At 43.3% G+C, this 16,938-nt stretch overlaps 1 protein-coding gene across 4 annotated transcripts in view; it reads right to left on the reverse strand.

Moving 5' to 3' along the window:
- Window positions 1–2,809: 2,809 nt before the first annotated feature.
- LOC108415234 (inositol monophosphatase 1-like) overlaps window positions 2,810–16,938 on the reverse strand; it is a 14,184-nt gene continuing 55 nt past the window's right edge. Inside the window, exons 1-9 of one of the 4 annotated variants that reach the window (XM_017688243.2) lie at window positions 16,838–16,938; window positions 15,369–15,544; window positions 13,807–13,940; window positions 13,238–13,342; window positions 12,357–12,402; window positions 9,187–9,295; window positions 7,385–7,493; window positions 6,949–7,100; window positions 2,810–3,459 (exon numbers count right to left, since the gene is read on the reverse strand). The exon at window positions 16,838–16,938 is cut by the window's right edge and continues 55 nt beyond it. In XM_017688243.2, coding sequence (XP_017543732.1) covers window positions 3,341–3,459; window positions 6,949–7,100; window positions 7,385–7,493; window positions 9,187–9,295; window positions 12,357–12,402; window positions 13,238–13,342; window positions 13,807–13,940; window positions 15,369–15,428 — 834 coding nt within the window. In that variant the 5' untranslated portion in view covers window positions 15,429–15,544; window positions 16,838–16,938 and the 3' untranslated portion in view covers window positions 2,810–3,340. Of the gene's footprint in view, window positions 3,460–3,547; window positions 3,837–4,612; window positions 5,225–6,948; window positions 7,101–7,384; window positions 7,494–9,186; window positions 9,296–12,356; window positions 12,403–13,237; window positions 13,343–13,806; window positions 13,941–15,368; window positions 15,545–16,837 lie in introns of those variants that run through there. The other 3 variants (XM_017688244.2, XM_017688247.2, XM_017688245.2) reach the window with 3 other exon arrangements.

Consider the following 16,938-nt stretch of genomic DNA (forward strand, 5'->3'; position numbering starts at 1 on the left):
GATCAGGTGGTGGGGGAAGATGCCGGTCAGACCAGGCAAGCCCAAACGTATAGTGAGGGTTTGTTGGGAACGTCTGGCAGAAGAACCTGTCAGATTGATCTTTAACTCATACCTCCGTCAGAACTTTGACCAGATATCGGGAGAGGTGAGGGATATTGACTCAGAATGGGCCATGTTCTGCTCCTCCATTGTTGAAGCGGCTGACTGTAGCTGTGGTTGCAAAGTTGTTGGTGCCTGTCGGGGCGGTAATCCTCGAACCTGGTGGTGGACACCCCAGGTGAGAGACGGCGTCAAGCTGAAGAAGGAGTACTACTGGGCATGGTTGGTCTGTGGGACACCAGAGGCAGCTGAAAGGTATCGACAGGCCAAGCGATATGCGGCTTCAGTCATCGCCAAGGCAAAAACCTGGGTGTGGGAGAAGTTTGGTGAGACCTTGGAAAGTGACAGTCGGCTCCGAAAAGATTCTGGCAAACTGTCAGGCGACTCAGAAGGGGAAAGCAGTGTCCCACTAGCACTGTATATAGTGGAGATGGTGTGCTGTTGACTTCAACGTCATTGGAGACGTCATTGGGTGGTGGAAGGAATACTTTGAGGACCTTCTCAATCCCACCGACACATTCTCCAGTGAGGAGGCAGAGTCTGGAGACACGGGAATAGACTTGTCCATTACTGAGGCTGAAGTTGAGGCCGAAGGTAGTTAAAAAAGCTCGTTGGTGGCAGGGCTCCAGGGGTGGATGAGATCCGTCTGGATTTCCTCAAGGCTCTGGATGTTGTGGGGCTTGTCTCTTCAACATTGCGTGGACATCGGGGGTGGTGCCACTGGATTGGCAGACCGGGGTGGTGGTGTCTCTTTTTAAAAAGGGGGACTGGAGGGTGTGTTCCAACTACAGGGGAATCACACTCCTTAGCCTCCCTGGTAAGGTCTATGCAGGGGCACTGGAGAAGAGAGTCCGGCTTATAGTTGAACCTCTGATTCAGGAGGAGCAGTGCGGGTTCCGCCTGGGTCGTGGAACACTGGACCAACTCTTCAGCCTCTGCAGGATTCTGGAGGGTTCATGGGAGTTTGCCCAACCAGTCCACATGTGCTTTGTGGATTTGGAGAAGGCATTCGACTGTGTTCCCCGGGGTATTCTGTGGGAGGTGCTTCGGGAGTACGGGGTACATGGCTCTTTGCTACGAGCCATTCAGGCCCTGTACAAACAAAGCAGGAGTTTGGTTCACATGGCCGGCAGTAAGTCAGACTCGTTCCCAGTGAGAGTTGGACTCTGTCAGGGCTGCCCTTTGTCACCGATTCTATTCATAATTTTTATGGATAGAATTTCTAGGCGCAGTCAGGGGATGGAGGGTGTCCGGTTTGGTGACCTCAAGGTCACATAGCAGCTGTTTGCAGATGATGTGGTCCTATTGGGGACATCAGGTCGTGAACTTCAGCTTTCGTTGGATTGGTTTGCAGCAGATTGTGAAGCGGCCGGGATGAGAATCAGTACCTCCAAATCTGCTTGCAATTTACCGGTGGATCTACGTTCCCACCCTCACCTATGGTCATGAGCTTTGGGTAATGACCATATTGATTACTGATCATCAACGGAGCGTGACGGCCTTCGGACTTGACAAATAATTTTATTAATAATGAAAATTAGAATCTGTGTTTGACCGTTTTTCCTTCTCTGTCAGTGCGAGGCTTTCAAACAGCAGCAGATCAACAAAAACACGTGAAACTACGTCACCGCTTCTACGAGAGATTAGAGTGAAGAGCTGAAAGACAACGCCGTCCTGCACAGCTAAACAACAGCAGCCTGAAGGAAAGTTGGAGGTGGCCCACAAACACCATCCTTCGTCACAAAGCATCACTACAATACACCAGACTTCATTACACTGGATGACCAGCTACTCTGTTGTTGGACCGACACTGCAGCCTCCAAACTGTAATCATTTTAATAAGTATATGTTACATAAACTGTTTATTTACTGTCAGCTTTTTTGGTTTCTGTGTTCAGTTTTTGGCCCAGCAGGTCAATTTAGGTTTCAGTTACAAGAGTTTTCATTTTGGTGCTTCACTACATTAAAGTAATTATAAACAATTCAAATCAGGCAAAACATGCTGGGCTGGAAATCCCTTTCAGAAGCTGCAGTAAAATCACTTCAGTGTTTTAGTTCTTTACTGGGACATTTTGTTTGGGAAATTATTTTATTATTTTATGGTTCCCTAAATTTGCTTCTTTCTTATTTGGAGGTGAGCTGACATTTCCGAAGTGCTCCTTTTCTCAGCTCCTTTTCTCAGCTGAGAATGAACTCTCAGTGTTAAATCTGTAAGCAAACAACGTTTATTTATGTAGCGCTTTTTACAACAGGTGTCATAAAGCAACTTTACAGAACAATCAGTATTACAGAAAGAAAAGAGAAAATCTGGGTCCGAGCCCCCATGAGCGCCACCAGTGGTGAGAGTGGCAAGGAAAAACTCCCTAAAGAGGAAGAAACCTTGAGAGGAACCAAGATTCAGAAGGGGAACCCGTCCTCCTCTGGTCGACACTGGACAGCAAACATTGTTAGTATATAGTATTATAGAACAAAGTGGGGAAAAACCGGTGGGGCAGCGGTTAATTAGATTAGCTTATGAGTAGCAGCAGCATCTGAGGGTGAGGACTCCATAGTGTTGTACAGCAAGGAGCTCAGTGGTGGTCAAGCTGGTCCAGAATGCTTTTGAGCACCCGATCAAGGCAGAAGAGACAACAGCATCAGACGGACAGGATGGGCTGCTGCTCAAATTGGCAAAGAAAGGAAAGAAAAACCTCACAGAAAAGCTGCACAGTCCATTTTTTTCAGGTTGTCAGTTTAATGATGAAAGTTCGCCTAGTTTAACCAGAACCTCTGACTTTTGAGAATGCAGAAGCCACACGCAGCTTTTCGGGTATGTTTGTTTTCCACTTTACAAACATCTGCAGATATTTAAGCTTGTTAACTTCTGAAAATGTGCCTTTGAGCTGTGGACCAGGTCAGTTTATTACTCTTATGACAGCAGAGTAAAGAGAGTAAAGCAGGGTAAACTAAAATATCAGAACTGGATTCAGACTCTATAGACCCAATACACCTCCATGAGCTCCAGTATCAGTATCTGGACATGAATGTGTATCTAAGCCAACGACCGACACACACATCTCGCAAAACACTGATCTAAGACTCAAGCCTGAGTCTGAACTACTAAACTGATGTAGTTTATGGGGAATTGGTGAATGAAGGCGGTCAGTTACATGCCGGCTCTCCTGATAACTGACAGTTTACACTGTATATCTGCATACAGGATGTGTTTATCCCTTTATCTGGTGTGCAGGCAGCGCGTGATCTAGCTCTCCGTGTCGTCTCGTCCGCAGCAGAACGGCTGTATTTTCTTGGCGATGCTCTCTGCTATCCCTTGACTGCTGGCTGCGATCAGCCTCCGAGACATCAGATCAAACGGGCCCCCTATAAAACACCAACACCAGTCTCCCGTTATCACTGACGCAGGAACGTCACACACGGCCGTTCAAACGCTAGAAAATCACTCACCACGTTAATAATCTCTCATTTTATTCATAATGACATAATGACAGTACTGCAATACGGGAATATAGGATACTAGAAAGTATTTTAGGAAACAAGCATCAAACTAATGGATATTTTACTAAAGTACAGAGTAATTCCTTGACATGTTCACCACTTTTTCAGTTCACATCATTTCTGGATGTTCATTTTATTAAATTATTTCTGGAGGCTGAATAATTACATCACAGAGGCTCGGTTCTCTCGTTAACATTCAGAAGCTTCGCCTGTGCGTCTCGCTGTCCTCGTGGCCATTTAAGCTAAAAAAGCCAAAAAAACAAACACAGGGTTTTAAATTTTTCAACAATAAGAAAACTGCTCAGTGTAAATTTGCATTAAAAAGCTGATAAACCCACGACGGGTTTGATGAAGCATTTGACATTTCAGGGTAAAGAGTCGCTAATCTGAGTGTTATTAATAACCCCACTCAGAAATCTGATATATGGACATAAGGACACATCATCGTAAAGAGGAACGTACATGTCTGGGTTAAAAAGATGGACCCAAAATGGTGAAGTAACTTAACACTGGGTTGTTCTTTCCTTTGATCTCTTTAAATGTTGAGGTTTAGTGTGTAAAGAGTCTTTTACAGAAAGAGTCAGTGTTGATCCACTCAGCACGGACGGCTTCACACAGCCGGAAACACTGCTGAGCTGCTTTGAGTTTAATGTGAGACCAAATTTTCTCTAAAGGCGTTAAATCTGGGCCAACCAGGACCAGCAGTAACTGCCATTATATTTCAGGGTCAGCCCATTTTTTCTGCTTAGGGATGCTTATTCTAAAATATGTGGATACGAATTGCACACAAATATCCAAGCACATGGCATGGAATGTAAATATCTGCATCGTATTTCACTGCTGTTGAAAAAAAAACCCTCATATCTAAAATGGTCACTTTACAGGAGGAAAAAAACCTGCTTTACTTTTAATGTAAGTCAATGGAACCAGAAGTTTTCCTAGTAATTCTGGTTACTTCTTTTGGTCCATTCATCATGAAACTTACACACAGTATAAAAATACAAACATGCATTTTCAAGTTATGTCAAAAAAGGTGACAAAAATGGAGATACAAGGTTTTATTCAATAGCAGTGATATGATAAACATACATGTCTGATAAACAACTGAATAAACTCCAATAGAGATCTAATCATTTCTATATGATCTGTTTACTTTTATTTATTTAGACGTGTAATGATTTTACTGCAGAGCTCACTGTGTGGAGTGAATCACTTCAGGAAGTATGGAAGCATGTAGGAAAAGAGAAGCTCATAATGCTTCTAAACTTTATATTACATAACATGAAGCTAATATATATGAGTATTATATGTTTTTCGTATTTGAATAATATTTACTATCATATCACTAAAACTGTGTTACACGTATCTATTTATCTGTGTTGATCTACGGCTGAAGTATGTTCCATACTTGAAATGGCCAATTTCAAATAAGCTGCCATATATAAACACAAATATTAGTTACATATGAACATTAAGTTGGATACAAGGAATATCCATATATTCTAATACATGTCATACATTATAAATCCAGTAACTGCCACATGTCTGAGCTCTGTGTGGGTCTGGAAGGACGACAATCACACTGGGAGCTCAGGAGGGGAACGCCGGCGCCGCTGCTGTCGTGGCTGATCTGCAGACCGAGAGCCGCATGACTGACAACTCATCAACAACAGAGTCATAAAGTGACCAATAAAAGCTGCGCTTCGACAAGAAAACATCGATTACAGCATAATGTCTGACGTAATACACTGCTACCAACTACTGGACATAATGTGAACTGCAGTGACAGACACTCAAATTCTGGATGATTTTGAACGGTTTTTAAGGGTCAGTTTGAGAACAAGGATTCAGGGCAGTCAGTGTTATACAGCGAGTGTAAGTGTTACACAGTGTCTCCATTATTACGTGGTGATCTACAGCTCGGTTCATCACTTTGGACGCATTTAAATATTCTTCCGTTTTTACAGCTTGTTTTAAGGTAGTTAGGTAGTTTTACTTTCTTGCCTTCCACAAAATTTGTTTAGTATCCCAAATTACTGAATAGCGGTTCCAGTGTTTTGAATGGAGGTGTGTGACTGTCCTAACATTCACAAAAATACAAGTATTTACAGAGACGTTGCACATATACAGCACATCTTAAAACACACTGAGGAAAACAGCTGCTGCTGGACTGTAAAGGATTAATCAGTCAGGAGATCTAGGAGTGACGATGCAAAGATCTACCTATATATGCATCACTGTAGTTGGAAGAAATCTCCATTTTTGACGTTTTTCAGGTCCTAACATAATTTGAAAATACATGTTACCCTCAACATTGTATATTTCATGATGAATGGACAAAAAAAAAGCCTTCAAAGTGATCTGGAGAAAATTCTGGTTCCACTGATTTACATTAAAATAAAGTAGTTTTTTTCTTCTCCTGTAAAGTTGCTGTTTAAGATAAACAAGGTTTTGTTCCGACAGCAGCGATATATTTCTATCTGTAATATGGATTTGTCCAAACTGTGGTTAGTACAGCTGGCTATCAGGTTTTTAGCCAGCTAAATAAAAAGAGGACAGGCCAGAAAGGACAAACGTTAATGAGTTGAAAAGCTGATAAAAGAATTTCACCAAACTTCACAGATTATTTTTTTTTTGATACTTCTATTCAGCATTTTGACACAATCTCTCCAGTATTCCTCAGACAGACAGACAGACAGACAGACAGACAGACAGACAGACAGACAGCAATTACAGTCATTTTCTAGAACCAGTCGCATTTCTCGCTATTTTCTCACACAGACACTCCCACCGTATATCGCAGTGTGCACGACTCTGGCTTTTACTGTAGAATCAAACCAAAATAAAACAAATTCTAAACACACATAACAGGTTAATGTTAAATGGGGATCTCAGGAAATCATACATTCAGTCATTAACTCACAAAACACAGCATTTCCATCACCACAGAAAAACTGTTAGTTCTACTCAACAAACCTTTCTTTCAGAGCTCAGAGCTCCATGAGGTGAACGCGGAGATCGTGCTGTAATTAAGTAATTAAACTTGATCTGTAAAGCGGAACTTCAAACTTACCTTCTTGATAGAGAACATGTTCATGAAGAGGAAATCAGGCCTACAGATTACTTCCAACACCCAGAACCCAAACTCATTAACACACTAACGGTCATTAAGGATCGCTAAATTAAATTAAACAGTTTACTGTCAGTCACGGTCTAAACCGCATTCAGTGAACCATCGGTCATCTTCACACTGACCTTTCCATCCTCTTCAGGCTGAAGAATCTAAACTCAGTCAGGCTGAACACACAGCGCTGATGTTCTGTACAGGTGAATCTATAATCTGATGACCGGTACCTGTGATGTCCATGACGACTCCTCCAGCCTCAGTCAGTATGGCAGCCCCTCCTGCCATGTCCCAGCAGTGGATTCCTATGTGGTAATAGGCGTCTGCTGCTCCACACGCGACCAAACACATGTTCACCGCTGCACTGCCAGGCGCCCGGATCCTGAGGAGTTATAAAGCCGAGTTCAGGGTCTTTCACTTATTTAGTTCTTTAGTCTGATTTCTCCTTAAACCTACAGAGGCGTCCAAAAGTCTGACAGTGCTGGTGAAAACGATCCTATTTGGCATTTTTTTCTAATTTAATACAAGGTGTTGCATTATCCGATTCTATGGTTAAGCGTCCTCCCTGAGGTTCACACAGTAGCAGTTACGCCCCATCACAGCGTATATAATGAACACACTGTGAACTGAGAACTCAGACTGTTGAAGAAACAGACAAGCGCTCACCCGTGAACCGGGATACTGAGAATGCTCTCCATGTTGGCCATCATGGCTCTGAAGTGTTCAGAATCTTTCTTGAAGCCCATTTCTGTCAGTATGAGGGACTTGGTGATGTCTGTATGAGCAGGACAGACGAGTGTCAGTCAGCATCTTCAGATCAGCTCATATTTAAATCCTACTCACATTCAGAGAAGAGAAAGAGTTTTACTGAAGCTCAGAGTTAAAGAGATGGAGAGTTTTACTGAAGCTCAGAGTTAAAGAGGAGGAGAGTTTTACTGAAGCTCAGAGTTAAAGAGGAGGAGAGTTTTACTGAAGCTCAGAGTTAAAGAGACGGAGAGTTTTACTGAAGCTCAGAGTTAAAGAGGAGGAGAGTTTTACTGAAGCTCAGAGTTAAAGAGGAGGAGAGTTTTACCGAAGCTCAGAGTTAAAGAGGAGGAGAGTTTTACTGAAGCTCAGAGTTAAAGAGGTGGAGAGTTTTAGTGAAGCTCAGAGTTAAAGAGGAGGAGAGTTTTACTGAAGCTCAGAGTTAAAGAGGAGGAGAGTTTTACTGAAGCTCAGAGTTAAAGAGGAGGAGAGTTTTACTGAAGCTCAGAGTTAAAGAGGAGGAGAGTTTTACTGAAGCTCAGAGTTAAAGAGGAGGAGAGTTTTACTGAAGCTCAGAGTTAAAGAGACGGAGAGTTTTACTGAAGCTCAGAGTTAAAGAGGCGGAGAGTTTTACTGAAGCTCAGAGTTAAAGAGGAGGAGAGTTTTACTGCAGCTCAGAGTTAAAGAGGAGGAGAGTTTCACTGAAGCTCAGAGTTAAAGAGGAGGAGAGTTTTACTGAAGCTCAGAGTTAAAGAGGAGGAGAGTTTCACTGAAGCTCAGAGTTAAAGAGGAGGAGAGTTTTACTGAAGCTCAGAGTTAAAGAGGAGGAGAGTTTTACTGAAGCTCAGAGTTAAAGAGGAGGAGAGTTTTACTGAAGCTCAGAGTTAAAGAGACGGAGAGTTTTACTGAAGCTCAGAGTTAAAGAGGAGGAGAGTTTGACTGAAGCTCAGAGTTAAAGAGGAGGAGAGTTTGACTGAAGCTCAGAGTTAAAGAGACGGAGAGTTTGACTGAAGCTCAGAGTTAAAGAGACGGAGAGTTTTACTGAAGCTCAGAGTTAAAGAGGAGGAGAGTTTTACTGAAGCTCAGAGTTAAAGAGACGGAGAGTTTTACTGAAGCTCAGAGTTAAAGAGGAGGAGAGTTTGACTGAAGCTCAGAGTTAAAGAGGAGGAGAGTTTTACTGCAGCTCAGAGTTAAAGAGGAGGAGAGTTTTACTGCAGCTCAGAGTTAAAGAGGAGGAGAGTTTGACTGAAGCTCAGAGTTAAAGAGGAGGAGAGTTTGACTGAAGCTCAGAGTTAAAGAGGAGGAGAGTTTGACTGAAGCTCAGAGTTAAAGAGGAGGAGAGTTTGACTGAAGCTCAGAGTTAAAGAGGAGGAGAGTTTGACTGAAGCTCAGAGTTAAAGAGGAGGAGAGTTTGACTGAAGCTCAGAGTTAAAGAGGAGGAGAGTTTGACTGAAGCTCAGAGTTAAAGAGGAGGAGAGTTTTACTGAAGCTCAGAGTTAAAGAGGAGGAGAGTTTTACTGAAGCTCAGAGTTAAAGAGGAGGAGAGTTTTACTGAAGCTCAGAGTTAAAGAGACGGAGAGTTTTACTGAAGCTCAGAGTTAAAGAGGAGGAGAGTTTTACTGAAGCTCAGAGTTAAAGAGGAGGAGAGTTTTACTGAAGCTCAGAGTTAAAGAGGATGAGAGTTTTACTGAAGCTCAGAGTTAAAGAGACGGAGAGTTTCTGACCTTGCTGCCCTGAGACCGTGATCGGGGCTCCGTTGCAGAACGCTCCTCTTCCGCGCCGCGCGGTGTACATTTTATTCTCCAGGCAGCTGAACACGATGCCGAACTCAATCTGAGACACAAACATAGATAAAACTGATGAGGCTGAATCACAATTTCAAAAATGGGTCAACATGTGAGAGTCTGAGCCCGTCCGTCTGAGCCCGTCCGTCTGATCAGGTCCTCTGCAGAGACTCATTGATGACCAGTTCATGCTTCCTGAGTTTAACAGACAGTGAGGCTGAATTAACACAGCAGTGATGAAATAAAAAGAATAAGGCAGAAAAAGCCCCGTGGTACAACGATAAAACCCGGACCTTAAAACAAACAGCTCGGAAATTAGAGCGGAAATGGCGTCAAACCAAGCTGGAAGTGTTCCACTCTGCCTGGAAGGACGGCCTTATAGAGGATAGAAATGCTCTCACTGAAGCTCGCTCAGCATATCTGGCCTCGCTGATCGAGAATAATAAGTATAATCCTAGAGTTCTGTTTAATGAGATTTCCCAAATCACACAAAATCAGGCAGGTAATGAACCAGAAATCCCAGCAACTCTCACCAGTGAAGTTTTTATGGACTTCTTTAATAATAAAATTGAAAATATGAGACGACAAATTCAACCCACAGTATTAAATCCAGCTTGGCTGCCATCTGACTTGGCTGATATAAAACAAAACACAGCTGTAGAAAAGAATCTGGAAACCTTTTACCCCCTCCCACAGCTGGAGCTAGAGAAGATGATCTCTTCTGCAAATTACACAACCTGCACACTCGATGCAATTCCCTCAAAATTACTCAAAGAAGTCCTGACAGTTATTATAAACCCTATCTCAACTATAGTAAACTCGTCCCTTAGTCTGGGCCATGTTCCCAAAGCTTTAAACTAGCTGTTATCAAACCTCTGATCAAGAAACCAAATCTTGATGTCGCCGTTTTGTCTAATTACAGGCCTGTTTCTAACTTACCGTTTAAATCTAAGATCTTAGAAAAAGCTGTGGCCCAACAACTTAGTTCATATCTACACAAGAACCATATATATGAAAAATTCCAGTCTGGATTCAGGCCACACCACAGCACTGAGACGCTCTAGTTAAGATAACTAATGATCTTCTTCTTGCCTCTGATCAAGGCTACATATCTCTCTTAGTGCTACTTGAGCTCAGCGCGGCTTTTGATACAATAGACCACAATATTCTCTTAGAAAGGTTAGAAAACATGGTTGGAGTCACAGGGACGGCCCTATCATGGTTCAGATCTTACCTATCAGAACGTTATCAGTTCGTTAGGGTAAACAATTTATCTTCCAATTATTCAAAAGTGAGATCTGGAGTTCTGCAGGGCTCTATATTAGGACCTTTATTATTTACACTATACATGTTACCGTTAGGCACAGTTATAAGTAATCATGGCGTAAACTTTCATTGTTATGCAGACGATACTCAACTGTACAGATCAGCCAAGCCTGATGACCAATACAGGTTAAAGAAAACGGAAGACTGTGTAAAAGACGTGAAAGGCTGGATGTCACGCAACTTCCTCCTATTAAACAGTAACAAAACAGAGGTTCTCCTTCTGGGTCCAAAATTAGCAAGAAGTAAATTATCAGATTTAATCCTAAATCTCGCCGACTTTCCAGCCGCACCTGGATCAGCAGCAAAAAATCTCGGCGTTATAATAGATTCAGATTTATCATTCGATCAACACATAGGCAGCATCACTAGGACAGCTTTTCTACATCTTCACAACATCGCCAAGATCAGAAATGCCCTGTCCCTGCGTGATGCAGAAACACTAGTACACGCCTTTATTACTTCCAGGCTAGACTACTGTAACACACTACTGTCAGGATGTACGAGCAGGAATTTAAACAAACTCCAACTAGTCCAAAACGCCGCAGCCAGGGTCCTCACTAAAACTAGAACATCTGATCATATCAGTCCAGTGCCATCATCACTTCATTGGCTGCCTATTAAATTCCGTATTGATTATAAAATCCTTTTATTGACTTATAAAGCCCTACATGGTCTCGCTCCTGAGTACCTGCAAGACCTTATTTCTCATTATGAGCCATCACGACCACTCAGATCACAGAGCGCTGGCTTATTAATAGTTCCTAGAATTCAGGTTTCATCTGGGGGAAGAGCTTTTTCTTATAAAGCCCCCAAACTCTGGAATGATCTTCCAGAAACTGTTTGGGACTCAGACACAGTCTCAGTCTTTAAGACTAGGCTGAAAACTCACTTGTTCAGTTCAGCTTTTGGTAGCTAATGTTCCCCCTAGATAAAGGCAGCAGATCCAGGGGTCCATGGACACAGGGAATTATAGTAAACTGAGACGCTGGTGCCGTCGTCCCGCTGCTCGCACACGGTCACTCAGGTCTGTGGACGGTGGAGCGGAGGGATGCCAGACTGTCTCAGAGTGCTGCCGTGTCTGTGTGTCCTTCTGGTTCTCTCCTGTTAGTTAAGCTGTCATAGTCAGATCTGCCGGAGTTGTTAGCCACACTCTGGAAACGTCCACATTCCCTGTTTATGTACAAACTGATAGAATAAAACTAATTCCATTTACCTGCTTTTTTTCCGAGTATACAACCGCCCACATGTCCGGCTGGACACTGAAGGACGACTGACTGCCGAGCCCCCCTGCTACCCACTTCAGACCAGCTGCCCACGCCTCAGCTACCACCAACTACCTTGGATGAGCTGCCCACCCTACCCTGATGTTCTCATAGACTCCTAGATATTCCTAACATCAATATTACTGCTGATAATATTAGTAGTATAATCACTTGTAGGTAGTTTGACCAGAGGAGGATGGGTCCCCTCTGGTGAGCCTGGTTCCTCCCAAGGTTTCTTCCTCAGTTCTGAGGGAGGTTCTCCTTGCCACTGTTGCCCCCGGCTTGCCCACTGGGGGGTTTCTGTACATTCTGTACATTCTTTCAGTCCTGTGGAAACTTTGTCCTTTCTGAAATCCTGTAAAGCTGCTTTGTGACAACATCCGTTGTAAAAAGCGCTACAAATAAATTTGATTTGATTTGATTTGATTCTGGCCTCAGTCTCAGCCTCAGCCTCAGTCTCAGCCTCAGCGAGCTGAAGTGATTAAACACTGCTCAGACGGTTCTGGGAGTCGCACTGCATACCTGTCTGTTCACCGTGAAGCCGATGGAGACGGAGATGAAGGGGAACCTGCAGAGACAGAGACACAGTCATCTAAACACCTTGCACTCAATAGTCCGATCATAATCGGATTTCTGCAGTTATCTGATTATTGAAATGCTTGTGTAAACAGCACACGCCGATTTACAAATACAATTAAGAAATCCGATAATGAAGCAGGAGTTTCCCCATTATCTGATTACTCAAGAGCATAAAAACATACGGAACCAGTTACTGACACAATCTGATTTTCCAGTTATCGGATTATTAAGTGTATGTAAACACACTCAGTGACGCCCCTCATCTGTAAGCGGGAGGATCAGACACACAACGTAGCTCAGAACCTCTCATTCTGGAGCCGTAGTGTTACATTTTTATATCATTACTTTATTTATGATTATTTTTACTTTCTTATTTTCTCCCCAGTTTAGTCGTATTCAGTACATAAAGTTTTACAGTTTCACATTTTACGTTATTTCCAGTGAAAACAGCTCTTAAGTAGAAATTCCTAATTTTTCAGGTTTTCTGTCCAAAGAGAAAACCAGCAGCTTTACAGAGAAGCAAAATGTCCTAACACTTAATGTACGTGAACGTAAAGAGGTTTAACGTCTTTGGTAGATTTTCATCATGAAGCTTTCACATTTTCACACGTCAGGAACGAACAGCTTGGCGATGGTGAAAAACAGACTGAAATGAAGGTTCGTGTTTTTTCTCTCAGTGACGGCGTTTCCGTTTTTGTAGTAATGACTCCGTTTTATTTAACGGCCGTTTTGACTGTAATAATAAACAGACGCGTTTTGACGGGAAATGAAATAAATGAATCTGTACTTTAGGCTCGTCTCTAACGTAGAACAGTCACACACACCTGTGGACAAAGTTAGTGGTTCCATCAATCGGGTCGATGATCCAGGTGGGGCCGTCTGTGAGAGCACTGGGGGCTCCGGCGGCCACAGACTCCTCACCTATAAAACTTACAGGAGGAGCAGAGACGAGGCAGATACACGCACACACACACACACACACGCACACAGACACACGGACACACGCACACAGACACACGGACGCGCACACAGACACACGGACGCGCACACAGACAGACACGCAGACAGACACGCAGACAGACACGCAGACAGACACGCAGACAGACATGCACACAAGCAATGAATCCAAATTGATTTGATAAATAAGACATCAAATTGGAATTCTGTTACAAACAGAAAAGCTTATATACTATATGATTAATATACAATGAGATATAAGTGTGTTTATATTAAAGTCCATAACACAGACAAATTCAATAGAACATTAAAAATGATAATGTTTGGTAATAAAATCAGGTTTTGTGTTGCATGTACACCAACACGACCAGCAGGTGGCACAATTGTTTTAAAGCTTCCGAAAGCCTCGTTTCTCCCACCACACCGTCCAGCCCACCTGTGAGTGGGGAACTTCTCCCTGATGGAGGATATAATGAGCTCCTCCACCTTCTGGTCGGTCTCAGTGACCAGGTCCACCGGAGAGCTCTTCTCCCTGACCGATATCTCTCTCTGAAGAGCGTCACGGATCATCTGAAACACACAGCAGGACCCGAAGAGCGTTTTACAGTGAAGTGTCCTCAAAGCGCTCATCTCTCATATGTGTTTATTCTGTTCTGCTGGAACTGGTCCGATGTTCAAACTGGGTTCTGCACAATATTTTAGCAGCACTGCAATGAACGGTCAGTAACGTTAAGCGAAGCTGCGGCTCATGTAGTTGCTACTTTAATCTGCTGAAGGACAGAAAGATGATGTTAGCTCTAATAGTTATTTAAGCAATAGGACACAGGAGGGAGTGTGTTATCACCTTCGGCTCATGCCTGCGACCAAATCACAGCCGTGATGTTATTGGTGATAACTCCCTCCTCGAGTGCTCTACTGCTTTAATACAGCAGTTAAATAAATACAGTAAGAAATGAATAAACTGGCCGTGAACGCGGCTTTAATATGTTTTAATGTTCAGTTCCTTCCTCCTAATTACAGCTCCTTAACGAGCAGCTCGTTGCTACGTCAGAGTAACGAGCCCCGCCCACTCGCTGCTCAGTCGGCAGTTCGTTCTCCAGCTCCTTACACTAAATTCCCAAACTGTCGTCTCCACTGAGCAGCTTTTCTGTTTTTACTGGGTCAGTTTTACGGCTCAGGCTGATTTGGTCCGACTCTGAAGATCAGACCCGTCTGGCGAATGGTGTTGGGTTCATTTCTGGCTTCAGAGTCGGACCAAATCGGCTGTCGGTCAGATGTGATCTTAACAGCGTCCGTTTTCTGTTTTGTGGTAACGTAAGAAGTGAAAACGTTCAAACGGCTCTGAACGCTGTTGACTTGTAAACATTAATAAGAGTCACCCACTTGATTTAGAACGACCCTCTAGAAAAACTTCTCAGTGCTGGACATGAAGCAGGACTCAGAGCTCAGTTACTGTCTGTGTTGCAAATCTGTGGCAGGAGGTCTGAGATCGTTTCTGTCTCCAATCGATGAAAACTGTGTATCCATCCTGCAGAACTGGATGGCCACACAAACTGAGATGTATTTGGTTTTCTTGCAAGTTTCCCCGTCAATCAAATCGACCAGCTGTTTAACAGATTTCTACAGCAGAACCGATTATTGGGCTCATGTACATCTTACATTATAGCTACACTGAAACTGTTATTTGCTGCAACCGGTTAAAATCTAGTAGCTCATAAACTGGAATGCAGTGGCAGTTTACAATCAAACTAGGCCACAGTCAAAGCATTTCTCAAAACTATACATATATAATTTTAGAACAAAGTATAGTTTATATACAGCACCAAAATGGTTGGAAAATGGTTCTAGAGGAACCTTTTCAGTATTATACAGAACCGGTTTCAATGATGTTCTATATGGAACCATCTATATAATAGATTCTCCATCAATTTTAAGAACTGTTTCATGCGAAGAACCCTTTAAGAATGCAAATGGTTCCCAGCTGTTTTCGGCGCTTACCTTTCCCGCCTCTTTAGTCATTGCAACACCGAAATCCATGCATTCCAGCCAGGGATCCATCAGCACTGCACGGACACAGAGAACAACACGGAGATCAGTCAGCGGAGACGTTCCAGCTCGACAGCTCTAAACTCTGCAGCAGAGAACGTCCAGAACACCTAGAACGTCCAGAACACCTAGAACGTCCAGGACATCCAAGAGGAAAAAGGTTCATGAGAAACTGAGTAATACAAACAAAACAAAGCTCTGATCGTGTTGAGGTCGGCTGTATGCGGTGAAGCCAAATGCCCTCCTACACTTACAGTGTTACAATAAAAGTAATAATAACTTCTGCTTTGATCTCCTGAGGAGCTTCAGAGAGAATCTCACTCAACAACAAATGCAGATGAAGCCCTGCAGAGAGCCGGCAGAGCTGGACGTTAAAGTAGATCCCCAAGGTAAAATATTCCTCCAGTGACAGTAGAAGTTCCTTCCTTTAGACCTCCACTTGAGTAAAAGTACTAAAGTATTTCCCTTCAAATGTACTTAAGTATAAAGTAAAAGTACTAAAAGAGTAATTCTGGCTCTGATGTCCTGTTATCATTTTTGTAACCAGACTGGCTTGTTATCTATAGGCCTCTGTTCAAAAACACAAACCAGCCCAAACTCATTTACTATAAAATGAAATGGTGTTTGTAGAAATTCAGAAAAAAGCCGCGTCAGTCTCGACTGCATATGTGGACATATTTCTATATTGTGCTCTATTTACACAAAGTTAGGTTAGTTCATCATTTATGTTGAACAGACTCTCCCAAAGTTTTACGCTGCACAGACACACCAAAAATACTAAAGTACAGAAACCAATTACATTTACTCAGGTACTCAGGTACTGTCCAGCACTGAGAGCCGGGCAGATAAAACTGCACTGTATGACCGTCACTGCTTTAGACCACAGAGAGAGACCACCGGGACCCCTCGGACCAGATCATCATTATTAGGCCTATAAATAATATTATTAATATTACTATTATCGTCATTATAAACAGGGAGAACAGTAAACACGCAGGACATCAGCTACAGGAAGCCGCTTTATTCTATCAGAGCTAAACGCCTCAGAACCGCCGTGGTCTAACGGTACTGAAGGCGGTCCAGCAGCGACGCTGACCGCCCGAGCCCGGCGGCGCCGCTGCCGCGCCTGGCTGGACCGAACGCGGCGTCTCGGTCTGGATATCTATGGTTTTACTGCGGCTGCGCGAGCTCAGTTAGCCAGCTGGCTAATTCTCTAACGTTAACGTTCGAAGCTGAAGACAGCTTCTTATCCGAACTGTCCGGTTCCACCTTAAATGGTGCAGCAGTTACATTCCATCAGTTATAGTAACCGCGAGACCGTTTAAGGTGGAACGGGAAAATTCGGATGACAAGCTGAAGAAGCTTTAGCCAAGTTACCAACAACGGCAGCGCTTCAAACAATGAATCGATGCTGGACCCACCTTAAAAACCTTCAGACCGCCTTAACCAGCCCGGGGAAGGCCACAGTGTGCTCAGCTCGGCTCAGGGTTCGGGTTCGGGTTCAGCTTTTAAAGGACGGACA

Source organism: Pygocentrus nattereri, chromosome 24 (genome assembly GCF_015220715.1).
Source record: "Pygocentrus nattereri isolate fPygNat1 chromosome 24, fPygNat1.pri, whole genome shotgun sequence".
NCBI classification, from domain to species: Eukaryota; Metazoa; Chordata; class Actinopteri; order Characiformes; family Serrasalmidae; genus Pygocentrus; species Pygocentrus nattereri.